At 38.1% G+C, this 27,730-nt stretch overlaps 1 protein-coding gene across 1 annotated transcript in view; it reads left to right on the top strand.

Moving 5' to 3' along the window:
• Positions 1–27,730, top strand: part of LOC109087867 (spermatogenesis-associated protein 16-like) — a 57,732-nt gene that overhangs the window by 10,541 nt on the left and 19,461 nt on the right. The window contains exons 3-5 of the mRNA XM_042765780.1: positions 3,304–3,393; positions 17,219–17,228; positions 17,307–17,455. Of these exons, the coding sequence (XP_042621714.1) occupies positions 3,304–3,393; positions 17,219–17,228; positions 17,307–17,455 (249 nt within the window). The remainder of the gene's footprint in view (positions 1–3,303; positions 3,394–17,218; positions 17,229–17,306; positions 17,456–27,730) is intronic.

Genomic DNA, 27,730 nt, shown 5'->3' with positions numbered 1-27,730 from the left:
ATCCAGAATGATGATGAGTCTGCATATAGAAGCAAGGTTGAACAAGGTCTGGTTCAGTCTTGTGCACCCTGGGGCTGAACACACTCAAAACAGTGGAGATGATAGTGGATTTCAGGAGAAACCCCCCTGCACTTCCCCCACTCACCATCATGAACAACACTGTGACTGCAGTAGAGTCATTCAAGTTCCTGGGCACCACCACCTCTCAGGACCTGAAGTGGGGCAATCACATTGACTGTTAAAAAGGCCCAACAGAGACTGTACTTCCTTCGCCAACAGAGGAAGTTCAACATGCCACAGGAGCTGCTGATACAGTTCTACTCAGCCATCACTGAGTCTGTCCTGTGCACTTCAATAACTGTCTGGTTTGGCTAAGCTACAAAATCAGACATTAGAAGAATACAGAGGATGGTTTGGACTGCTGAAAGGATTTTTGCTGCTCCCCTGCCCAATTTTCAAGAACTGTATATATCCAGAGTGAGGAAAAGGGCTCAGAAAATAACTGTATCCCTCCCTACCGAACACCAGGACAGCCAAACGCAAGAAAAGTTTCTTCCCCCAGGCAATCTACCTCATGAACAGTTACAGTAAATGTTCTCCCTTCAATAAAATGATACCACTTTTATTCACCTAATACTACCATACATCATATTCAATTCCTTTTAAATTCTATTATATTCTCTCTATATACCACAACTGTAAATAAATTGCTGTTTATATTCACATATCTTTATTTCTTATTATCTGTGTTGTTGTTGTTGTTGTTGTTGTTACATTTACATTTACATTTAATCATTTAGCAGACGCTTTTATCCAAAGCGACTTACAAATGAGAACAGTAGAAACAATCAGATCAACGAGAAAACAACGGTATACAAGTGCTATGACAAGTCTCAGTTAGTCTAGTACCGAACACGTAGCCAGGGTTTTTTTTTTTTTTTTTTTTTTTTTTTGGAATATGATAGAAAGAAAAAGAAAAAAAGGTAAGTACTAGTATTAGGTGGTTAAGTGCAGGCGAAAAAGATGAGTCTTTAGATGTTTTTTGAAAATGAGTAAAGACTCAGCTGTTCGAATTGAGATCGGGAGGTCATTCCACCAGCTGGGAGCAGTCCAGGAAAAAGTCAGTGAGAGTGGTGACTCACTGTCTTGTTGTTGTTGTTGTTGTTGTTGTTGTTGTTGTTGTTGCTGTCTCTGTGTACTGGAAGGTTATGTCAAATTTTGTGTATGTGCAAGCACACTTGGCAATAAAGCTCTTTCTGATTCTGATTTCTCAAATATCTGCACGACCGCAAATGTGATACAACAGTTCAATAAACAAGAAGTTAATAATGTTACATTTTAGATACAATATTGTCAGTATTGTCTGTTTTTGCTCAATTTTACAAACGATAATAGTTTTGAACAAAACCACAGCAGAACTGTTGTGTGTTTCTGAGCAACACACAGGAGTGTTTCGTTAGTGAATGAATGCATGGATTTGAACAAATCGAGTGAGCCAATGATTCAGTGACTCATCAATAAAGACACTTGCTTCATTTCTAAATGAATCAAGCATTAATTCTTTTTAAATGATTTCAATGAAACATTTAAATGAATGACTGAAAGACAGTGAGTCACCACCTACTAGAGGTAATGGTTTCATATTTAGAGTATCATTTCACTTTTTAAAAAGAAATCATTTTATATTCCAATATTATTATTATTATTATTTCAAAAAAGAAACAAATTAATAACCATTTAAAAACCATTTAAAACCTATTAATCTCATACCATTATTTTTGCAATTCTAATTGCTGAACAGTCTGCATAATTATACCTCAATGCCACTTCAGAAGCAGCTTCTAAAAAAAAAAAAAAAAATGGTAGCCTTAAAAGCTTATGTGTAATAAATTATATGCCAAAATATGTTCTTTCTAAATCAGTTTTTTTTTCTATTTAATACTTTTCTCATTCAACACAATGAATTAATTTCTCAGCCCAAACTGATGTGCAGTTAATTTGCAATGAATTCGATTAATCACCACATGTTATTAATTTGATTAAAAATTGTGATTGCTTAACATTAAGATGGCCCCTACCTATCCAACTTGTTTAGTTTCTTAGCCAGAATATGTTGCAATAAGGACCACAAGTCAATTACTGGGTCAGCTGTGGTTTTAAAGTGTCATATTCTGACATCTGGATGGTTATCGTGGCTACCGTTGTTGTTCTCTCGTTGATCTGATTGTTTCTACTGTTCTCATTTGTAAGTCGCTTTGGATAAAAGCGTCTGCTAAATGATTAAATGTAAATGTAAATGTTATGGAGTATGGTTAGGGTTATGGAGAAGAAGAAAATCCAAAGTTTTCACAGGTTAATGGGGCTCTAGTTTAATAACTGTGATGTTTCAGCTCTGTAAATTATTAAAGAAGTAGATAAGAGAGAAAAAGTGGCACCCAGAGAATGAGTAAGGCCTGGCTTTTTTCACACTCTGTCTCTGTCTGGAGGAAGAGCAGCGGCGATTCATCTGCCTCGTCAAACATACGGCGCCGGCTCCTCAATTACCAGCGACCTCGGCTGTTACCAGCACATGTAAAGCACAAAGAACACGCAGTTAATTTCACCAAGCATTAAAAGGCTGAGTGAAGAGCGCGTGTGTGCCAAGTAACACCCCGTATGTTGCGACAAGCGATGACGGAATGGCAATTAATGGAGCTTCAAAGTTGGCTATGATCACTGGCAGGCAGCTGTGTTTTTTTTAAAGGCGGTGTCACTGATTCATTGAGGTCTATATCCCTGTCTTCCTGTCTCTCGCTGGCACACCTGTCGGGGGCATCTCAGAATTTAATGAATAGTGAAGAGATACCGGTTGTTTGTTTCTTACTGGTAAATGGCTGATCAAACTGAGAAGTGTTTAGGAAACCTATGTTTTTAGTTGTTGTTCCCGATTGCGTTCATGATTGATTGACATCACTGTAGTTGTTACTTACATTTTTTGACATCATGCAAATCAAACTTCAAACTCCAGTCACACTGATTGATGCATATTATATAAATAAATTTGTTGTTGAAGTGTATTCCTTTATTTCTAAATTCTGTTTCATCATCATTCAGAATATGCCATCCATCTCATGTATTTTAAATGGCTTAAAAAAAAGGGACATCATTCTGGGGGGGGGGGAGAATCAGTGTCTTGATTTTCTTTTTTTTTTTAATGAATTTTAATGAATGGGCTATGATTGATCTGTCTTGTGTAGTCTGGTTGCAAATTGTTCCAGGAAACATGATTTTACATTGTCCCATCTCTCTCATCTTGATTTGCAGGAGCATCCAGCTAAACCCCATTTGTTTTCAGAACCACCTCGGACAAGCCATGGTATATCGACTTCTGGGAAACCCCTGTGAGGCAGCGAGGTAAAATTGGCATTAATGGAGGGCTCAGAAAGGGTGCTTTCTCCGAAATGAAGACAGATTCAGTAGAAGAAAAGCTCCTAGTCATTTAGAAAAACCCCGCAAACACATGTCTGCCCAGTGGTTTGTTACATCTCCCTCTGTTCTGTCGGCCTGCGCTGGAAAAATATATTCTTGGCGACACATCAATACTGGCGGTTCAGTGGGGTATGCATGGAAGAAGACAATTAGAGCTACAGTTACATCCGCTCCCACCACTGCTGACTGACATCTTCCCCTGTAGCCTCCACACACTGTTCCATATGTGTTTTAATGATACGGTTACCAAATGCCTCTGTTCCCACCATTGGTCTTTTACAGATGACAGCTACCATTAGTTATTGGACGGTGGCGGAATAAATCGTTTAGAGGCATCAGTTACAGCATGGCCATGGCCAACTGGTGGCTGCGGGAGCCATTTATGACAAGAAAGTCATATTCTGTTTGATCATTATCAAGCCACATTAACCCAGTTGAAATAGATTAGAGAAAGAAACAGGTACTTTGGTCTCTTTCTCACTCACTTGTTCTCGCTTTCCACCCCCTCTCGCATTTGAGTTTCTGCAAGCAGAAATAGATCAACTCCGCCACCCTGCCTACAAATTTAGTGCCACTGTCCCAGTGGGGGGAACAGAGATGTTTTCTGGGAACACTGCAGAAGTGCATTTATGTTTTGTTTGATTCAGGCTCTTTATGCTCTTTCTTTGCAGTAGGTGTGTATTAGGTCTGGCTAGATTTGCTTACAATTGTGCAGGACGGTGGGAGTCATTCATTAAGAAAGACTGCTCTTACTTTTAGTGGGCCCAAAAAGTGTTTGAACACGTAATTCGAATTTGAAAAATGCATGAATGTCATTGCATTATATCAAACTAGGTGAAAGAAACAGAGCACAAGCATACTTTTCACAAAGTATTTAAGTGCTCATCAAGGCAGCATTTATTTGTGTAAAATGCAGTAAAAACAGTAATATATTTAATATTTTTATTTTAAATAACTGTTCTATTTTAATATATTAAATCCTGAATTTTCATTCATTACTCCAGTCATCAGAAATCATTCTAATGATGCTCATTCTGCTGATGTGGTGGAGAAAAAAAATATTTCTTATTGACGTTGTTGACAAGCAGCTTAATATTTTTAAACCACTGTTGTTATTTTTTTCCTAGAATTTTATGATGACTAGAAAGTTCAAAGTAACAATGTGAAACTATATAAAATATATATATATATCAGCCTTGCGTGATCAACGCACACAAGGCTGCTGGTCCGGACAGCATTCCGGGACGTGTGCTTAGGGCATGTGCAGAGCGGCTTGCTGGGGTCTTCACAGACATTTTCAACCTGTCCCTCACCCAAGCAATTGTGCCAACATGCTTTAAGTCCACATCCTTTGTGCTAGTGCCAAAACACTCCGCCACGATGTGTCTGAATGACTACCGCCCCGTAGCACTCACACCTATCGTTATATAGTGCTTTGAGCAACTAGTCTTAGCACACCTCAAGGACTGCCTCCCACCCACACTGAACCCACACCAATTTGCTTACCGTAGCAGTAGGAGCACAGAGGATGCAGTATGCACAGTTCTGCACTCTGTAATTACACACTTGGACAATCACAACACATATGTACGGATGTTGTTTGTTGACTTCAGCTCAGCATTTAACACTGTCATTCCCTCCAAGCTGACCACAAAACTTGGAGACCTGGACATTAACACCTCCCTTTGCAACTGGATTATGGACTTTCTGACCAACAGACCACAGCATGTTAGGTCAGGCCACACCTGCACCACCACCATCACACTTAACACCGGCGTACCACAGGGCTGTGTGCTGAGCCCATTCCTCTACTCCCTCTACACCCACGACTGCAAGCCTGTGCATGGATCCAACTCCATCATTAAGATTAAAGATGACACCACGGTGATTGGCCTCATCAGAGACAACGACGAGACTGCCTACAGGGAGGAGGTTCTCTTCTTCCTCAGGACACTGAAGAAGAACCAGCTGTCTTCAGCCATCCTGGTGAACCTTTACCGGTGTGTGATCGAGAGCATCCTGACCAGTTGTATCACAGTCTGGTATGGGAACTGCTCAGTTGCTGACCGCAAGGCACTGCAGAGGGTGGTGAAAACTGCCCAACACATCACAGGGACACCACTCCCTGCTATTGAGGACATCCAGAGAAAACGCTGTCTATGTCAAGCTCACAGCATTCTCAAGGACTCCTCTCACCCTGACCATAGACTGTTTAACCTCCTGCCCTCCGGGAGGCACTTCAGGAGCCTCCGGACAAGGACTAGCAGACTCAGGAAAAGCTTTTCTGACACACCCTCCCATATTATATTATTTTTATTATTATTACTAGAAATTTAAGACTGTGTAATTTAGATTTTACATACAGTATTGGCAGTTTTCTATAATTATCTACTGTCTGGATTTACATTTGCTTAAAAAAAATGAACATAACTTTATAAAACTGAATTTAACTTTTTCAGAAACTATCAAATATATGCAATTACAAAAGAAGAAAACACAATGAAAATGAAAAAAATGAACTCAGTCGCACAAATTTAAAAGGCTCTCAAATATGCTTCATTCTTTGTTGATGTTTTTCAAAGATTCGTTTTCGCTAATCGTGGGTTCTGAATGCATTGCTACAGATTTCGCTTACGCTTCACAGTTTTTCGTCTGGTGTTTTGACACAAACCTCTCGTGGGGGCAGGCTTAACAGTGATCTACTCTGATTGGATAGTGAGCTTTTGATGGACAGGTGCTCTCTGACCTGGAAGTACAGACGTCACTCAGTCACATACATATACATATACATATATAAATGTATTTAAATTGTAAGGACAAACTTGATGACTCATGATGTTCATGCAGAGGTTATATGTGAATGAGACCCAGCACACACAAACTGGCACAGAATTCCAATCTTTCTACATTCCCATCAAATGAATCTCTGCTGACATTGCTCAGTACAGTCTACTCCTGAAACTCCACGCTAGATTAAAGCAGAGTCCGAGTGCAGTTTGTCAGAGCACAATGCATGGTTGTGCATTTCAAAGAAGCGAGCACGGCCATTGAAGCTGACCCACTCTTTAACCTAATCACATCCTCCCTCCAGCAAATGCTGCTCAGCCATTTGAGCTCTTTAAGAGGAAAATGCATCTATTTTTTTAAGTTCACATGCCAGTAAATTTCACAGAAGCAATAGCTCTCCGGCACAAAGAAACCAAATTATTCTCCACATTTTCATCATTGTGCCATTTTCTTCCTCTTTCTGGTAATGGTTACTTATATCCATCCATGACTCATGTTGTTTCTGTTGTGAAGGGAAAAGCATTGTCGCATTTCTCTTTTTTTTATATTTTCATTTCTGTAGGCAATATCAAAGTCAGATGTCAATGTGCACCATCAGAAAACATAAAAAAAAAAAAAAAAACGGTAACAGCTTCTCCAGGAAATATGTGCATATAGATTCATGTGTTTAGTATCACAGATTCACTTCCCCTCGCAATCTTAACTGAAGGAAGAGTGAGTGACACATCAAGATATTGAACTCAAAAACGGAAATTATTCTAGAAGGCAATATCGCTCCATTTGTGCTGGAGACAAGCTTTCTCAATGCAGAAATGAAATTAACAGTGTAACCTTTGCTCTTGATGGATCCTGGCAGAATTTGCTTTTGGAAAGTGTTCTCCATTGCTCACAGCAAGAGCCAGTACAACAGTAAACACTCCTAAATGCGCCGTCAGCATTTAGCACGGGGGGAAAAATTAACCTTATGGCTCATTTCCAGAAGTCAGGTTTGTTTTTAATTTGTTTTTTTGTTTTTTTGTTTATGTGCAGAATCTGACTGCACTTCATCAAAAAAAAAAAAAAAAAAAAAACTTTTGACCTTAACTTGTTTATTTTTCTACTAACAATGTCCAACTGTGAACATACAAGCATCATATAAGAAATTTTATCATATCTGAAATTATATTTTGATGTAATAGGCACTCACACTCTCTCTCTCTCTATGCATATAACATTTTTCTATACATTTTTCTATACATAAATATAATCTTTTACATTTCATTCATAAAATTGTCATATTTATATATTTTAAGATCTCAGTCTGGGACAAGGATAAATAAAAAAAATCTGTAAATGTAAAAAGTAGTAGAAAAAAAAATTAAGCATGATACAAATTTTCAAGAAGGTGTTAATGTGACCTTCATATTACAAACAGAAAAAAAAAAAAAAAAAAAAAAACACTGTCAAAAAATGTTCAGAGCTGGTTACAGACCCTCTTTGGTTTCTCTGAAATTTCTCTGAAGCTGCAACATTATTAATACATATTAAATGTAAAATTTATTTAAAATTAAATTTGTAAATAAAGTGACTGCACAAATCTGTTGTTCATCGAAAAGGAGGATTTTGTGAGGATTTAGACCCCCTGCTGTGGTCTTGAGGTCATGTCCAGATTAGAGCTACTTTGTGATGGTTTTGACATTGAGTCAATTTGTGTCAATAGTGCACCATCTAGTGATTTGAATATTACAGGTTGCCACTTTAAAAGACTGAATAAGAATGTTTATTCAAGCACCCCTGTCAGCTCTCTCTTGTTAGCCAAGTTGCCCTTTCCCCATGAAAAGTGCATTTGCAGGTGTATGTCTTTGGACAGCCAAATTAGTCCTTTTGGGCTATTATGAGGCCAGATGCATGCCGCCAGAGAGGTCGCTGACAGAGTCATCAGTCTTGAAGTGTGCGTGGAGAAAGTAGCTCAATGAGCTAGCGTTCTCTGCCAGCCCCATTTACAGCAATGACAGCTTTGTCTCTGAATTAAAGCGATGCCGCTTATCGCTCTCAAACAAGGTCAACTGTGGCAGCCCTTTAATCAATACTTACAGTTGTGTGAGACACTTCAATGTTTAATCAAAATAATGTTACACACGCATGGATTGCTAAAGTGTGTAAGGTTGTTGAGTGTTATGGCAGGTTTAAAGCACTTAGACACAGGCAATGCAGTAAGCAGCAATATACAGCAATGCTTAGGGATGCAGAATGTATTGGCACCATAACATTTATCAGTCAAGAGTACAAATTGTTTAATTACTGTAATGGTAGCTATTGGATACTGCATATATCAGTTGATATTAGACAATTAATTGTTTTTTACATTTAGATTAACCATGCCATCATCTAATTCTTACTCAAATAAAATGTTTTAAAAACAATTAATTTAACATTATAAAAATTCACATGTAGCATCATGATCATAGCTTTTGTGTAATTTTAATGCATGTAAACTACAAAAAAATAATAATTAATTAAATAATTCAAACACTATTATTGTTATTATTCTAAAACATTGTTTATTGTGTGTGTGTGTGTGTGTGTGCGTGCGTGTGTGTGTGTGTGTGTGTGTGTGTGTGTGTGTGTGTGTGTGTGTGTGTGTGTGTGTGTGTAATATAAAATAAAAACTATAATTAAAAAATATTCTATACATTATTTTCTCTTTAGAATACATTTAATTATAGAGATTATATAATAATAATAATAATAAATATGGAATATAATATGAGCCAGTTCACTTCTCACTGTATGTAGGCAGTAGAGAGCAAGGCTAGGTTTTAGAACATTTTGTCCTGATGCAAATTTTGTTTGTTTGGTTGTTTTTTTGGGGGGAGGAAGGGGTGGAGTAAAATGCATAAACAATCTGATTTGTCAAGCTTGGACCTTTGTTGTCAGGGGGTATGAGAGAGCAGTGAACCAAACCTCACGTCGCGGAGCCAAGAATGCACTAAGTGCTGACGCTATAGGAAAACAATGGAGATTGCCTGATGCCAATCTTGAGTTTTTGCCTCACCGTGTGAATTAGGGGACATGCTGTTATTCACAGGCAAAATACTCCTGCATATTTTAGCGCTTCTGTTCAGCAGGAATGTGCCCTTCTAAAATCTCAGCGTTCCTGTGTAGGAGCTGTTAGAACGCACAGGAGCTCAAGGGCACACAGTGGCAAGTCAGACAGGCCATGCCCCTGTTTGCTGAGGGCAACAACTGGGTCTTTACCCCCACCCACCCCCAACACTTCTCACTCTTAAGGATGTAATAGCCTTTTGGACTTGTCGGCCTCACATAGCAGCCCAAATGGCATGTTTCTCTCTGTGGCAGCCACAAAGGGCCTCCACTGCCATACTTGTTATTATCTTGATATGAAGTGGCCTGCTTGGAAATCTCTCTACTTGCTTTCCTTCCTTCTTATGCCCCTGTTTCTTTGCTTTCATTTTTTTTTTTTTATCCCTTTGGCATAGATCTTACTGTTTGACACCCCCGTGTGGCCCAAGCCGGTGAAATAACAAGGACTTTGAAATTACCTCGACTCCCTGCCTACACACTGAATGTAACTTTATCATTGATGCCTGCTAGTGGACATAAAAGTGATTTATGTGACAGGCACAAACATTGACAGCTGGAAAGTAAAGCAGGGCTGCATGCAGAGTTTGAGAAAGCAATACACTACAGCAGTACACCGTGTTTAGATATTTTTTATTTTATATAGGTGTTTACAAAAAGCTTGAGAACTGAACTGAAGGCTGATCAGGTCATTCCAGGTATGAAATTTCATGTCCCTATGATATATGTGTTAATATGGTACTGTAATACTTTTACTTGTGTACCCACACAGCCTCAAATACCCCTGTGACACAAAACTACACAATCTAATATTAAACTAGATGTTGTTTAACATTATTATTATTATTTATAATATTCCTTCTATTCTTCAATTAATATACTTTTATATAGATAATAAATTATATTTGTTTTACTGATTTACTTTAAAACTACCCTTTAAGAAGAGATACTTTAAGAAGAGTAAAAACATTTATAATGTTACAAAAGATTTTATTTTATTACACTTTATTTTAAGGTGTCCTTGTTACAGTGTAATTATGCATTTAAGTACAGAGTAATATTAATTAACTAAATGTACTTGCTATATGGTTAGGGTTAGGATTAGGGTTTGGCTTAGGGTTACTTGCATGTAATTATGCATAATTAAATGTTATTATAATAGTAAGTACATGTAACCTGTAACAATGACTCCTTAAAATACAGTGTTACCTTAAGCATCACAACTGTTTTCAATATTAATAATAAGAAACACTTCTTCAGCAGCAAATCAGCAAATTAGAATGATTTCTGAAGCATCATATGACACTGAAGTCTGGAGTTATGGCTGCTGAAAATTCACAGGAATAAATAATATTTAAAATTATATTAAAATAGAAAAACATACATTTTAAATTTTAATATATTCACAATATTACTGCTGGTACTGTACTGTCCTTTTTGCCTCTGAGTAACTAAGTAAATAAATAAATAAAATTGTGAACTGTAAAAGGTTTATTGAAATACTTTAAATTAATAAATTAAAAAGATAATAATAAATTATTTTTTGCCATTTTTGCCTTTGTGGGGACAGTAAACTGACAGGAAACAGAGAGAGAGAGAGAGAGAGAGAGAGAGAGAGAGAGAGAGAGAGAGAGAGAGAGAGAGAGATCGGGAAAGGACCACAAACCGCGACTCGACTGTGGGTCGCCTGAAGCACAACCGTGCTACATTTCAAAGTGCTGCCCACAAGGCTTTCTGCTCTGATGCAACCATGTGAATTTTTTTTTTTTTTATCCACAGAGTTTAAAGGTCCCACATCATAGGGATGGCAACAGTTCTCATTCCTGTTACGGACGCTAGTGAAAGCGATTAAATGGTTAATTCACAAATCCAGCATGCTCCTTTTTAAAGCAAAGGGATGGCGTCATGCATTGATGACATGACAGGGTTTAAATGGCATTTAAAGGGCGATCCAGGCCTGTTCTGGGGGAGAGAAAGATAAGTGCTGCTTGTGCTCTGTAATAATGACACACACACACACACACACACACACACACACACACACACACACACAAGCATCCAGTTTCTGTGTGTCGGGTCTCTAGTCAAGCTCACTGTGCCGCTCAGCGCCACATCATACACAGACAAAAACAATTAGCATTTAATTTGATGCTTGGGTAAGAAAACAAGGGGTGACTGACACACCATCTCTTGGCTCTCATCCAAAAATCGTCCCATTTCAAAAAGAGAAAGCAGCGTTACACACCAGGAACTCCTCTTAGACCGAGTGGCGTCGCACCGCAGGAATCAGCTCTTCTGCCAGTACAGAACAGTGCGTGACTGCTGCTTCAGAGCTGCAAATGTGGCACCTGAACAGATGCAGAAGTAGAAACAGAGTGAGAAACACTTAACCAGCCCTGCTGCGTTCTTAACTGTAAATGCCATGTTTACCCACAACAACATTTCAGCCTGTGAGGGGACAAGTAAGTACTGTGGTTAATTATTGGTAAACATTTAATTGGCATTTACACCCGAGAGAATTGCTCCGTTCACCCCTGCAGGACACTTGCACATCCTCCTCAAGCATTAATTCAGCAGGCTAAATGAGGCCTCCCCATGATTCCCGGCTCACTGGTATCAAGACAGGGGGTGATGCTGGATTGTTATTCAGCGATAGCTTGAAGAAAGCAAAATGACATGAGGCTTTGAGTTAACGATGTCACAGAGATTTTGACTATATTCCTAATAGCACACTATTCTTCATTTTTGGCAAGATTTAGTATGCAGAAATCCTGGATGACAATGGAGCACACTGCATTGCATACTATGTCCTTTAATTCATTGTGCCCGACTTGAACTTCGATTTCCATTGTGTCAATACACAAGAATGACTCTAGCTTTAATGCATCCATCTTTATTTTGACTCATTATTTGGTCAGAATGTCGTAAATTAAGACATTTGCACACAAAATTCAAATTGAGTTTAGTTTATCAATCAACAATTACCCTTGCACACCTTTGGAACGACATGAGGGTGAGTAATTAATGACAGAATTTTCATTTTTGGGGGAACTATACCTTTAAGCATGCTATTCTGAAAATTTTTTAACAAACCATTTATATTTCCTATTATTAAAATATAGCTTCTAGTCCCTGAAGATGAGCCACATCTTGGGTCATTAGATGAGTGAGTCATGGCAAATATAGCAGCTGTTCTCTAGAACAAAATCAATTGAGTCTCTTCACTCAACCACCCATACATAAGGAGATCCATAGATCCGATGAAGAAGATGAAGAATTTTAAGCAACCTACACAATGATCCGGCTACACTGGTGAGAACTGATAGAATTCTCACGTGGGGTTAAGGCCCCAGTATACTTCAAACGAAGTTCGTTTTCGTTCTTTGTTTGGGGGCAAAAAGAAGTTTGAAAAGGCTGAGCGACGGTATACTCTTTCTGAACTTTCCAACACCCCGCGCTGCTGGAGACAGGGTGTAGATTAATGTAAACATGACTCGCGACACTCGCGCATATCCCCCAAACACAACAACTATGAAATGAAGAAGCTTAGGCAATCTAGGTGTGAGACAGGCACCAATGGTCAAAATATTATAGACAAAAGAATAAAGATTAGCAGCAGTTCAGAGTCAAGTATCATGTCTGCAATACAAAAGAACCAGTCTAATTCCATAATCAGTCCTTTATGGGAAGTGTGAATGTCTCATAGTCTGAAAACTTTAGCGTGATGTGGAACAAATATTGCAGCAGTATGGTGTAACATTTATTTGAAACATATGTATTTGGTACTTGCTACCTTATTTCTTTACTCTTTCCTCTCATACTTTTCATGGCTTTGGAAAACTTGCATCTGATGTTTCTCTACATCACTTTTTGCATAACTCTGGGTCGTCGACACCAAGCTTCATTGCAATTTCTTTCTAGGAATTAAATGCTTTCTCTGAATTTCTCTGAGCAATCATACAGGTGTGGATATATCTGTGCCAGCTCAGTGATTCGACACATTGTATTTATGCTAGTGATAGGAGATGTTGTTCTCTTGCCTGACCTCCGCTGAATGAGATGCAAACTGTAAAAAAAAAAAAAAAAAAAATCCTAATCGCCATAGACCAATGGAAACTCAAAGGTGTTTAGGAGCCAAACCAAACTCCCCCAGAAAGTTTGCTTTGGTCATCTGTTTCGAACTGCTGAAACGAACTCAAAACAAACTTCGTTTCGGCCAGATTTAGTTCGAAATTACGTTATATCAGTTCATTCTTTGATTTAGTTTGAAGCATATCGGGGCCTTTAGTTGTCATTATGAGCTAAAAGATCAGACCTGGACTAATTACAAGGGTTATGGTCGGGTCATCTGTACATGTTGGCTCTAGTTGCAGATTAGCTCTCTGGAGGAGGCCAAGGAGCAGAATACACGCTTGAACTATAGTCGGACAAATGACTAGGCAAGAAGATGCGGTAACACTTTATTTTAAGGTGTCCTTGTTACACGTTACATGTACTTACTATTATAATAACAATTAATTATGCATAATTACATGCAACCATAACCATATAGTAATTACATGTAGTTAATTAATATTACTCAGTACTTATATGTATAATTACACTGAAACAAGGACACCTTAAAATAAAGTGTAACTAAAGATGCCTTTATCTCAAGAGACATTCAATTAAAATTTTCACAGCATTCTCCAATCAGATTTGATTTATATCATGATAGGAAAACAAGTGTCTTGTTTTAATTTCCTGCATTATATCGTAAAAGTGTGTGTTCATTTGGCCTAGTAAATGTGCCCTTCCATTCTCAAAAAAAAAAAGATTTAACCAAGCCAGATCATTTAATCAGCTTAGTTTATCAAAATGCGTACTAGGAAATAGTGCCTAATACAATCCTAGTCACGCACTTTCCAGTGCATGTGTGAATTTGGAGGAGTCTTAATTCTATTTCATAGCACAAGGTGATGAGAAAGGTAATATTTCATCCTTAGCACTACTGTGCTGTTTTTTAATGTGTCTCCATTTTTGCATTCCACACATAACCGCATCATCAATTTGAAGTTCATACATGCATATGCATGTAACCTGATGCTCTCTTCTGACACATTTAAAAGATAGCCTGAACTTCAGTGTATGACTTTCCGATACTTCTATGTCCTTGCTTAAGCAAGTTTCTTAAACAACACCACCACCAAAACTACAGGGTTATGTAGTTATAAATAGAAGAAGTAAGCACTGCAATATTACATGATAAGACTGCTATTGTTTCAAATAATCACAACTATGAATGATATTCAGACCACTGGTTTTATACAACAGTTAAATAAACATGTAATGTACTGAGTAACTTAAATTTTACATAGTATTGCCAGTTAGTGCATGTATTCAAGCATTCCTGAATCAGTTGATTGAATGGTTCACTCAAAGTCAGTCACTTGTCATCAACTATTTGCATAAGTAACAAAATACAACTACTAGACAATATAACACTATAAATATAAAAATAAATATAACACTAGACTTTATCATTTATTATTTCCTTATTTGATAGAAATGTACAAGTGTCCAAAAAGGATTACAAGGTATATCAGCAACTACTGTACCTGACACATAGTGATACAATGATGAAATAAAATAAAATAAAAATAAATAAAACTAAGATTGTAATGCATTGTGATATGAACATTTTATTGCAACTAAAACTGCAGCAAATGTACAGTAGACCACGCCTAGAAAAAATTTAGTTCATTAATTTAAACAACTTATTTTAAAATAACTGTTTGTTCATTGATGATTATATTATATTATATTATATTATATTATATTATATATATCTCTATTATATTATATTACATTACATTATATTAATATATATATTATATTATATTATATTTTTATATTATTCTTATAGAATTTTTAAATTGACTATATAACATATATTGTGACAACTATTTAGAAAACTGTTTAAAATGTTTATCATGGAAATAAAGCCTTCTGTTTTAACAAAAAGCATGTGAAACTATATGCAAAGATAAATATTACATCTAACCTCATTGTTACATAACCTTATTACATTTAGAGTAATTACATGCATGTGTTTTCTACTTATATCAGAGATAAATGCAGTTTATTATATAAAGACCACAGGTCAATTTTACACTTTAAAATCTCTCAAGTTTGATGATTTGATGCATACACATGAACATTATTAGCACAACCCTGTCACACTGAGAAAGAATACATGAGAGAGAGAAATTTGTGCCAGCAACCACATGAGTCAGCCTGATGCAAGCACTTTCACTGTATCAAGACCCTGAATGGCATGTGCATGTTTGTCTGTCGAGTGAATTCCCTTATCGAGTATGTGCCATGTCTCTTGTGCAGTCTCCCTCTAAACGATGTAACCTCTTGATTGAAAGTTGTCTGATACCGTCTGCCTGTTTTTGTCCTGGTCATTAGGGGTGCCATGATTGCTGACTACATTAACTGGCTGTTAGGAGGCAACAACCAGCATAAGCGAGCTCATCAAACTCTATTGGCAGGTGAGGACGGATGGGCTGCTGGGTGCCCAATGCAGCCCAGCGCCCAATCAAAATCTCAATGAATGATTATTGCTTAAAAGAGTGCCGACTGAGGTAGATCAGTGCATATCAATCACAAAAAGTCTGTGTAAAAACATCAGCACCTTTGCCCTAAAGGAGCATGGTTTAGTTTGGCAGTTCAGTGTTGTGTAATGCTCCTTTCCCTTCATATAGTGCACTGATTATTCTTGGTTTATCCTTTTATTTAAATCTGCAATGTGTGTTCACTTCATTAATAATTTGAAGATGGTGGAGACTCTGGAAATATTCATACTAATATAAGTGCTCTTAGCCCAGGCTGCCTCTCTCATGCAAACTCAAGGGAAAAACCCTTTTTTCTAATTTACAACATATAAAATGAATGCATTTTGACCTCCTTAAAGTGGGCTGTATCTGCAACCGTCTCATAATTTGCATTTGCTTGAAGTGAGCTGAGTGTGGGATAACTCTCAGTGTACCTCAAGCCCTCTCCTTTTTTATTTATGTATTTTTTTTTTCTATCCATTTTCATCCCACATGGATTGCAGTTCAACTTGTGTGTTTATTATGATGGCCCACAGTAAGGCTGAGCTTTTTCATCTTCTTGAAACTGCCCTGAGTTTTTTTTTTTCCCACTGAAAGGTTTTCATATACAATAGAAACGTATTCACCGCTGATGCCAAAAACAAGAAATATGCTGTTATGAACGATGTAAATAAAGAGAAGAGCTTCTTTTTGTATATAATTTTGTCCTCTGAGAAAAAAAAAAGTGTAAGGATACACAGCAACACTTTTATGAGTATCCCATATGTAGAAAAGAGCAACATCCTGCAGCTGTTAGTGCTGTAAATTCAAAATGGAAAGTATATACAAGATGTACCTTAAGTGAAAGGCATCTTATCTGAGCTCTTGTCAGTGGTGTTTTCATGGTCAAAAAGCGTTTCACAGAACTCATTTATGTTAAAGGAGTGTTTTATGGGATTTTGTTAGTTGTGTTTTGGTTGTCTATTGTTGTTTAAAATTTATCTTTAGAAATAATGATTTCCAAGTTTGCCATTCAACAGTTTTTGTTTTCCAAGTTTATCAATACTGGTATTAATTATCTCATACTTATCTACATATATCAATACTCGAATAGTATTATAGTTGTATTATAGTCTGACAGCTGGCACACCCCTGATTTAATCACTACTATAAAATATCATTTTATTTTACTTCAAAATGATCAAAACCACATGCCCATCTAATAGAAGTGCTAGAGCAAAATATAAAAGCCAAATTATCATAAGGATATACAGTGTAATAAAAAATTATAATGTGCATTTCAGTAACTTCCAAGTATTTATGATATGATTATTTGTAAATGAAATAAGCATATTAAAAACAAATCCCTTTCTCTATTTCCCTTCCACATAGGGGCTCCTGGAGGTGGCGCATACTTTGGAGAAGAATTTCTCAGTCATGTTCACTCCCTGGTTTGGAAAACCATTCTCAAACACCATTGAGAAGGTGGAGGCGGCCTTCCAGAAGCTTAAATCCAGCCTTTACAGACTACATCTTTACTGGTATGAGGAAATTAAGACACTCTGAATAAATTTAATAGTGAGAAAAAAAGAAAGACCTCCCACAATGAAGCACTTGAGTAGGAAGGTTTCAGGTTCAGAGGCATTACAGTAGATTGTGTCTGACTAATAGGTACAGCTTTGTCTATGGCAGGTGTTGCCCTAGCAACAGGTTGTGAATTAGTGTGGCTTGCGTCGTGCAGAGATGTGAGGCAGCTCTTTTTGTTTTACAAACACTGAGGCCTGGGGTGCTCACACAGGCAGGTCAAGAGCACACCTTCATGTTTCAATTAGCCTGCTCCGTTTTCACATAGCCCCATTATGAACAAATCTACAATCCAGCACTCAGTTTGTATATGTTATCGAAATCCTGACCTTAGACCTGAATTATTTCAAATTACACACTTTGCGTCAGTGTATCCAACCATTTACATAGTACTACTCAACGTGTGATTATACCTCTGGGTGACTCTACATGTGTTTGGTGAGCTGAGTCATTAATTTAATTTGTAAGTTAATGTAGCCTTACAGAGACTGTCAGTTGAGGTCATTGCATTGTAAGAGAGAAGAGAGAGAAGGGAAATGGTCAAACTGTATACAGTATGTAACTCACGTTTGATTTTGTTTATTGTTTTGTTTTTTCTTTTTTTCCTTTTCTTCCAAACCAATCATTTGACTTTCAATGATTCATATATAAAGTCGGTCCATTTTGTTTCAGAATTAATACGTGTTTTTGAATGAATAGGCTGAATGAGTAATTCAGTGATTCACACATTAAACTTGTTTTGTTCCTAAAAGAAAAAGTATTTTTTAACTAATCGCTGGAGTGAATTATTCAATGTCTCATTAATTAAATCAGTCACTTGTTTTGTTTATGAATGAATCAATGTTTTTGGATGAATAGGTTGAATGAGTGATTCAACCATTCACACGTTTAGTCACTTCTTTCATTCCTAAATGAATCAGGATTTTTGAACTAATCACTTGAGTTATCAATGAGTATTCAATTATTCAATGACTCATTTGTGAAATTGGTCACTTGTTTTGTTACTGAATGAATAATTTTTTTTTAATGAATCAATTCAATGATTCAATGACCAATTCACTTGTTTTATGTCTGAATGAATCAGTTTTTTGAACGAACTGAATGAATGAAACAGTGTCACATCAGTGTTTTTGAGCAAATCAATGAGTGAACAAATTTGTCGCTCAATTGTTTCATTTCTGAAAGAATCAGTGTTTTTGAATGAATCGTTGAATGAATGATTCAATGATTCAGACAGTCACTTGTGGCCACATATATGGCCATTTATTACACTTAACCCATATATATACCCATATATTGGCTATAGAAATATGGTAATATATAATAAATAAGATACAATAGATAAAAAATCTCCTGCAACCAAAGAGAACCTCTTTGGTTATGGGTATTAAATGGACATAATCTGAGATTATACACTTATCCTGGACTAAGTCATTATAAAAAGATCAGATATTTAAAGGCTGTATTACACACTGATGACGCGAATGTTACACTTTACCCTGCTCGGATCAAATGATTCAAAGATGCCTCATGGAGAAACAGTGAGAGAAAAAAAAAAAAAAAAAACATGTCTGAGAGCATTCCACTTTATTGAAAGTTAAAACGTAGATTCAACATGAAAATTTCTGAACATCCTGACACAGCAGGGCGACTGTCCCCAGGACACAATATTATGATGCACTTATACCACAGCACAGACACTCTCCAGAACAGACCACAAAAATCTGGATAAGATGAAAGCTATATATTGTAAAGAATAGTCCAGTTAAAAAGAAAATTCTGTCATCATTTACTCACCCTCATTTCTTTTCAAACCACTATGACATTTTCTTCCATACAGCACAAAAAGTTATGTTAACCTTGATGCTGTAAATGGTGCAAACAATGAAAAGGAATGATTAGGGACTGTTAAGCTTAAAAAATGACAAAATAAAAACTTGCATGCTATATTAAAAGCCGTCTAAGAAGCAGTGTGAACATTCTGGAAAAGCGTCTCCTTTTGAAATCAATGTATGAAATAAGGGCATGCAGGATTGGAATGACATGAGGGTAAGTGACAATTTTATTTTAAGGCTATAATGCTGAGTAATTTTGTAAAATACTCTACACAAAAGACAACTGTAAAGACAACCTTTTTAGAGCAGAGAATATGACTCAATCCATTTTATACTGCACAAATTCTATTGAATAGTCATCGGCTCTCTGCTGTAATCCATGTCTACATTCTCATTCCTCAGGGATGCTCTTTACCTTTTTTTTTTTAAGCATGTATCTTCTCTTTTTTAACAAATTAAATTAGCATAATGCTCACCGTTGTGGAGAAATAATCCTGCATGACATAAATGTGTTACACTGAAAGACATGTTGAATTTAAATTTAGTACCCTAGAGGAGAACAGTCACTCATCACAGGGCTGTCAACATCCATGTCAGTTCAGCACTGTGCATAACCAGCTCTGAAAAAAATGGTTGCTGTCCTTTGATTATGTACCGCCTTTAGCCATCTGTTAATGCAATCTCTTTGAACGAAATTTACGGTTTGCATCAAAATAAGGCAAGTGTAACCAGATAATTTCACTTTTACCATTACATCAACTAAATTAAATGAACATTGGCTACCTTCACACAGTCAGTTTTTGGGATTGACAACCAAATTTTCTTACAGGAGTCTCAAAATGTCACGTTCACACAGCATACTTACAGTAGCTCTCGAAAACTGTCTGTATGAATGTGCAATGGGAGTCAAGCCCGTATTCTTTACCAGTTACCATAGTGACAGTGACCTAAGTTATATCCAAGATGGAGACGTCCATAAAACTGAAAGTCTTATAATTTTCTGACACAACGAATCCAATTGAGCCGCAAGTTCATCCGTCAAATCTTTATTAACCGACAGCAGCTGTAATTTTAATTTGGGTGGAGAGCAGAACATTTGAATTGTGCGTAGAACACGAACCTGATGGGAGCGGCTCCGGTGGAGACTTGATATAAAAATTTTTGATGGATTGTATCTTGTTTATTGGTTTTTGTAATTTAATGTGACCACACATGAAAACACGCAACACATGGACTGACAACCGTATTCTGCTGATGTATGAACGTGGCCATTGATTAAATCTCTGCATCTACGATCTAGTGCAGTGCTTTTCAACAGTGGCCACCTAATTTGGTATCAAAATGGTTTGATGTAGAGTACAAAAGTTATTATTACCATCAACTGCATAAGCCCAATGCAGTGCAAAACTAGACTTTTACTTTTTCTGACAAAATGTTACTTACTTACTCATGCAAAACCCACCACCACGCTGCAAGAGTTTTGTAGGTGGTTGCCAAGCATTGTTATGTTGTTGCTAGGATGTTCCAAGTGGATTCTAGCAGGGTTGTGAAACATTTAGAATTGAAGACTTTCAATTCATGAGTTGGAATTTAAAGTGAATTGGCCTCACCCCACAGAAAGTTAAACTGGAATTACTGGAAGAAATATTTATTGAATTATGATGGGGAAAAAAAAATGAAAACAGGTGAAACACTGTCGAAAATGATCTATTTATCTGTCTATGTGTCTATGTGCCTATCTATCTACCGAGTCAGACAGAAACACAGAAATATAAAACATTGGACAGAAGAATAGACACACAGATAGATAGAATGACAGACAGACATATATTATACAGGCAGACAGAATGACAGAACAATATACAGAGATAGATAGATAGATAGATAGATAGATAGATAGATAGATAGACAGACAGACAGACAGACAGACAGACAGACAGATAGATAGATAGATAGATAGAATGTCAGAACAACAAGCAGACAGATACAATGACTAAGTGACAGACAGAATGACTGAAAGACAGACAAGTATTATTCAGACAGATAGATTGACAGAACAACAGACAGACAAATATAATGACAAAATGACAGCCTGATATTATACAGACAGATAGAATGACTGGAAGACAGACAGACATATAGACAGACAGATATTATACAGACAGACAATGACAAAAGACGGACAGATAGACAGACAGACAGACAGACAAACAAATAGATCGAGTGACAATATGACAGACAGACAGATAGAATGACAGAACGACAAGACAGACAGTTAGATTCAAGATTTTTATTCGTCACATACACAATTATATAGAGAATATATAATCAGCAGTGAAATGTGAGTAATGTATAATGTGATAGAACGACTGAACAGACAGGATGACAGAACGACAGACAGATAGACAGAGACAGAGAGATAGAATGACAGAACAACAGACAGATAGAATGAGTGAAAGACAGGCATACAGATATTATACAGATGACAAAATGACAGACAGAATGACGGACAGATAGAATGACAGAACAACAGACATATATTATACAGACAGATGACAAAATGACAGACAGACAGATAGAGTGAAAATGACAGAACAACAGACAGATAAACAGACAGACAGAATGACAGACAGATAGAATGATTGAAAGACAGACAGATATTCTACGGACAGAATGACAGAACAACAGACAGACAGATAGATAAAATTACAGATAGATAAAAAGATAGAATGACTGAACAACAGACAGACAGATAGAATCACCGAACCATCAAACAGACAGAATGACAGACAGACAGACAGACAGACAGACAGACAGACAGACAATTGCCTGTTTAAGATGATAAAAATGTGACTGTTCTTCATCTCTATCCAGACCCGCGTGGAGGTCATTTGTTGCCCCAGACAACAAACTGGAGTCAGCCTTAATCCACACAGAGTTATTTCCACACCCTTGGCTTTAGAAGGAGTAAGGATGGAGACTTCCTACATAAACTGCTACACAAGAGGTGTTTTACATACACAGGTTGGTGTGGGCTCTATATTGGGTAAAGGGAGTTTATAATCTGCACTGACAGAACATCAGTTCACAGAAAACAAACTGAAGACTTTTGTACAGCATGTTCATGGTGTTAAGATGAAGGCTCTTGATGACCAGGACATGGTATAATCACAGCTACACAATACATCTTTGACATCACACATTCATCTGCTTGGTTGATATTGTTTGGAGCTCTCAGTGGGTACTCTTGTGAAAGAACATGGAGTATACGCTAACCTTAGGCAAGCTAAAATGGATCACAAAGCTTACGGCACTCAAATACACAGCGCAAATACACCCCTCAATCCTCACAACCATCACAATGACAAAGATATTTTAATATAATCCCTGAGGGACCTTTTCTATTATAGTCAGTGCTTGAAGTGGGCCGGTACCAGCATTTATGACATGTTGCCGGTACTAAGTCAAAGCGTCAGTGTCTGGATGATTAGAAATGACACTATAAAGCACACTAACCAGGATGTCATTTGAAACCGGTAAACTTCTGGAAAGTTCAAGGATCCAGTAAGGGAATGCATTAGTAATAACAAGTAATAAGTTCAAAACAGCACTAATGCAGAGAAAACGTGGACGATTTCATCAGAGATGGCGGAGAGAATAGTGACTCACATCCAGATGGCAGTAAATTATTCTTTTCATTATTTTTTTGGCTTGTATTTGGCTTAGTGTTTTATGTTTTTTGTTGTGTGTGGTTGTTTTAGGTTTTTTAGTGTTTGGTGTGGTCAGTGGTTTAGTTATTCTGAATGGATCTGTATAGTAGCATGTACAGTCAGGTTAAGGCAGCAGGTTTAATGGTCTTTTGGCGACTACTAACAAAAATGAATAGTAGTGCATGGAAATCAGTCCAATTGAAATCGAGGGCTAAGGCTGTGTCATATGTTAATCGTACAAATTTACAGACTGACCTCCAAGGTCACACAATCATCATCTTTCAAGAAAAAGAAATTCCCATTAACTCAGGCCTTTTCTGTTCTGTTTAAGCAGACAAGAGATTACAGGGACAGATCAATGTATTGACATCAATGCCATAAAATTTCTCAATTAACCTTGGTTCGTGCAAAACCAGAGAGGCAAAGATGACGTGGATGTCAAATATACTGCCAGAAGCCAGCCTGTACAGTAGAGCAGAAGAGGTCGGCAGAACTCAGGCTATATTTCTGAATGATCTCTATTAAGAGGAAGAAAATCTATGACATTTGTGTAATGTCTCAAAGGTACAGACACTGCATGGGTCGTTATTTTAATCAATTATCCTCAAGAGGTTGTGAGAAACTTTTTTATGCTAAGGTACCAATACTACATGATCGGCTGCCCATTTTCAACTCGTCATAATAGAGGCTGTTTACCTGCAGCATCACCGTATAGTATGAATAACTGTTTATTAGTATACAAATGTTGCAGGTAAACATGCCCATTGCTACTCCATTTCAGGCCTTGAATTCACTGTAATGGGGGCACTCAGGGGGATTTTTGTGGCTTGGGGCCCCAGGAACCAGTCCCACCTTTTACCCTTCTAGCGATGCTCCTATCATGCATAATATTATGAATAGCTGATTAAAATTCAACTTCCCTTGATAGGTGGTAGAGTATTCAGCATTATAGCACCTAAACTCTTGAACTCAGTCCCACTGAGCCTTCATAATTACCTGTCAAACTAATTGTTTTTTATTGTTTTTATTTAACAATTTTTAGCTTTGGAAAAGCTAAAGGTTAAAAAGGTAAATGAAACAAACTAAATCTATTTTGATATCCAACTAATATCCAAATATTGTCTCTAACATTTGGCCCCTACTGTAAATGATAAAATAAGTATTTTCTGAACATTTACACACTGTTGGTTTTTTTTTTTTTTTTTTTTTTTTTTTTTTTTTTTGGTTTGTTGACTTTCTTCTACAGGGCAAAAATCTCCATTCACTACTCCCAACTACAGAGACCTGGAAATGATATATGAGATGCAAGGAAAGAAGATTCTGCCAGTTCTGGATTTTATTAAGAGCACCAAGCTAAGTGTGGGTATACATTTATGTTCTTGTGTGATGCTTAATGACTGTCCAACAGGATGTTTGTAAGTGTCACAAGGTGACGATCTTTAGGGGCGGAACCAAAATTGTGTTTCCGCCCGGACCGGAAAAACAGAACACCGGAATTTCCGGTAGCGCCGTAAGAAGGAAAATCAGGGAATTCGATGCACCTGTGCCTAGTTAGGGACAGCGCGGTTGGTGATTGGAGGATACGCTGGACAAGGCAGTACTTAAGGCCAAGTTATTTCACAGTCTGCGCGCTCTTTCTGGTGTGTGTGAAGCACTGTGTTGTGCCCGTCTTGGTGCGCTGCTGGCGGCTGTCTAACTCTCTCTCTCCCTCAGGCTGGAATTGTATGATTGTGAAGACATCGCGAACCTTAAAGTGTTTGAGAAGTGAACGGATTATACGGCGAACTGAGACGACGTGAAAAAGGGGATTGGAAGCGGCATTGATGTGAGTACTAAGAGCCAGTCGAAAGTGCCCTGTGTATTGACCTGGCGTTGTGTAGATCTCTCCAGGAGGATGGAGGGCGGCCCTACCCCTAATATAGCGTGGTGGGAGAGCCGAAGGAATAATACTTATTGAAGTAGTCACAACGACGACATCACTAGCTAGGCCGCGTATTCCATCGCCAGATCCGAACCAAGCGAAGTGAAGAAGACGGGTGTCCTTTTCGTACACTGAGTGTGTGGTGGGTGAGTCTTCATGCTGTGAAAACCTATAATTTTGACGTGGTGCTGTATATTGCTGTGGGCTGCTGTGTATTGCCGTGTGTCCTGTCAGATAAACCCCCGCCTTCACGCACTTCGTCGCGGGAGGACAAGGAGACTGCTGGTCCTAGCCTAGTTCAGTACAGTATATGTTGTGAGCGTGCTTCAGATCTCCGGAGATAGCACAGTACGCTGTGTCCAGCCCAGAGGTGAAAGCCATCCAAACCAGAGTAACTGTGCTTTGTGTTCCAAGTTGATACCTGTGGAGAGGAAAGGAAAGAGAGAGTGAGTAGTAACACAAGGAGAAACAGAGGAAACCTGTACTTACAGTACGCTGTGTTCAGCCCAGAGGTGAGAGCCATTCAAAGCAAACTAACTGTGCTATTGTGCCCAAGTTGATACCTGTGGAGAGAAAAAGGAAAGAGAGAGTGAGTAACACAAGGAGAAAACAGAGGAAAAACTGTACTTACAGTACGCTGTGTTCAGCCCAGAGGTGAGAGCCATTCAAAGCAAAACTAACTGTGCTATTGTGCCCAAGTTGATACCTGTGTAGAGAAAAGGAAAGAGAGAGTGAGTAACACAAGGAGAAACAGAGGGACGAAACCTGGTACTTACAGTACGCTGTGTTCAGCCTAGAGGTGAGAGCCATTCAAAGCAAACTAACTGTGCTATTGTGCCCAAGTTGATACCTGTGGAGAGAAAAGGAAAGAGAGAGTGAATAACACAAGGAGAAACAGCGGAAACCTGTACTTACAGTACGCTGTGTTCAGCCCAGAGGTGAGAGCCATTCAAAGCAAACTAACTGTGCTAGTGTGCCCAAGTTGATGCCTGTGGAGAGGAAAGGAAAGAGAGAGTGAGTAACACAAGGAGGAATAGAGCGAACCCTGTACTTACAGTACGCTGTGTTCAGCCCAGAGGTGAGAGCCATTCAAAGCAAACTAACTGTGCTAGTGTGCCCAAGTTGATGCCTTTGTGGAGAGAAAAGGAGAGAGAGTGAATAACACGAGGAGGAATAGAGCGAACCCTGTACTTACAGTACGCTGTGTCCAGCCCAGAGGTGAGAGCCATTCAAAGCAAACTAACTTTGCTAGTGTGCCCAAGTTGATGCCTGTGGAGAGAAAAGGAGAGAGAGTGGGTAACACGAGGAGAGACCGAGGAAACCTGTACTTACGCCGCTGCCTGTGGAGAAAGAGAAAGCGAGTGAGCACCCAAGGAACGAACTGTGTGAACCAGTACTTACTGTGAGCTGTAATCAGCGAGAGGTGAGAGCAAAACCAAGCTGAACTAACGGTGCCTGTGTGTCCCAGCCGTTGCCTGTGGAGAAAGAGAAAGAGAGTGAGCACCCCGAGAAACGAACTGTGTGTGAACCAGTACTTACCGTGAGGCTGTATTCAGCGAAGAGGAGGAAGGAGGAGGGCGCTACGGATACCTAAAGACTCAGGCCTTGGGGCCCGAGTCCCACGCCCCGGATCCCCGCGGCCCCCCCTTGCTCCCTGACCTCTTCCCGAGCATAGTCCATCTGGAGGGCCGAGTCAGAGTTTAGTTTTAATTGCCCTTTCCCTATTCCCCAAGCTATTTTTAAATATTTTAAATAAAGATTGTTTTTATCACTTACTTGTTCTCGTGTTGTTTGGCCATTGGGTTGGCTTTGGGGACCTCCTCGAGGTGGAAGTTGAGAAGGGGTGTGGCTTAGTCAAAGCATAGCCAGCCCCTGGGTGTGACATAAGTATTATACGCCATACCCTGGTTGCCACGGCATTGATATGTGGTCGTTAAGGAGATAGTTCACCCAAAAATAAAAATCATTGTTTACTCACCTTAATGTCATTCCAAACCTGTATAACATTTATTCTTCTGTGAAACATGAAAGAATATTTGGAAGAATGTTGTAACCAAAATTGTTTTGGTTCCCACTGAATTGCATTGTACAAAGTCAACAGGAACCAACACTTAGGACTTTGTTCAAATCTCTTACCCAAGTATGATAATGCTAGTGATGCTTCCCCTAGCCAACACTACTAATTATATACACTTGCTGGGCCATCAATGACTAACGAGCCCTCACTGTCAGTATCCCTGGCACATCCCACTAATAATTGCAATCTTTCTCCAATCTCACAATGGACTACTGGAGACACAAACATGCCCACAGATGAAGTTTTAATTTCATTTGGAGGCTGAACTCTCAGGGTGTTTATTTCAGAGGACAGTGATTGAATTAGAGCAGCAATGGCAAACATTTGATTGCCCCAGACATGACGCTAAATTACATTAGTCAGTTATTCTCTAGCTGAGAACAGCCATCAGCTCTCGATTAAAACACAGAGTTGATTTTATGTCCACTGTGATGAAATCTGTGGCAACACATTCATGCTCAGAATGAAGAACTCAACCTGTCAAGCATTACAGCAGATCTCAGTTCTGGATCTGCACACACGCTACTTTGCTGAGTCACAGAATCATACAAATGTATAAATTATTAAGTACTGTACATCAATATTAAATTATCCCTGGGCATTTTAGGATGGATTTCATATATCAAAGTTTCTGAAAAATGACAGCTCCACTGCATCCATGTCCAAACAGAGTATAAACAGAAAAACAT

The sequence above is a fragment of the Cyprinus carpio genome, chromosome A11, assembly GCF_018340385.1.
Source record: "Cyprinus carpio isolate SPL01 chromosome A11, ASM1834038v1, whole genome shotgun sequence".
Lineage (NCBI taxonomy): Eukaryota > Metazoa > Chordata > Actinopteri > Cypriniformes > Cyprinidae > Cyprinus > Cyprinus carpio.
Note: the sequence above shows the minus strand (reverse complement) of the source record. Positions and strands in the feature narration are given on the sequence as shown.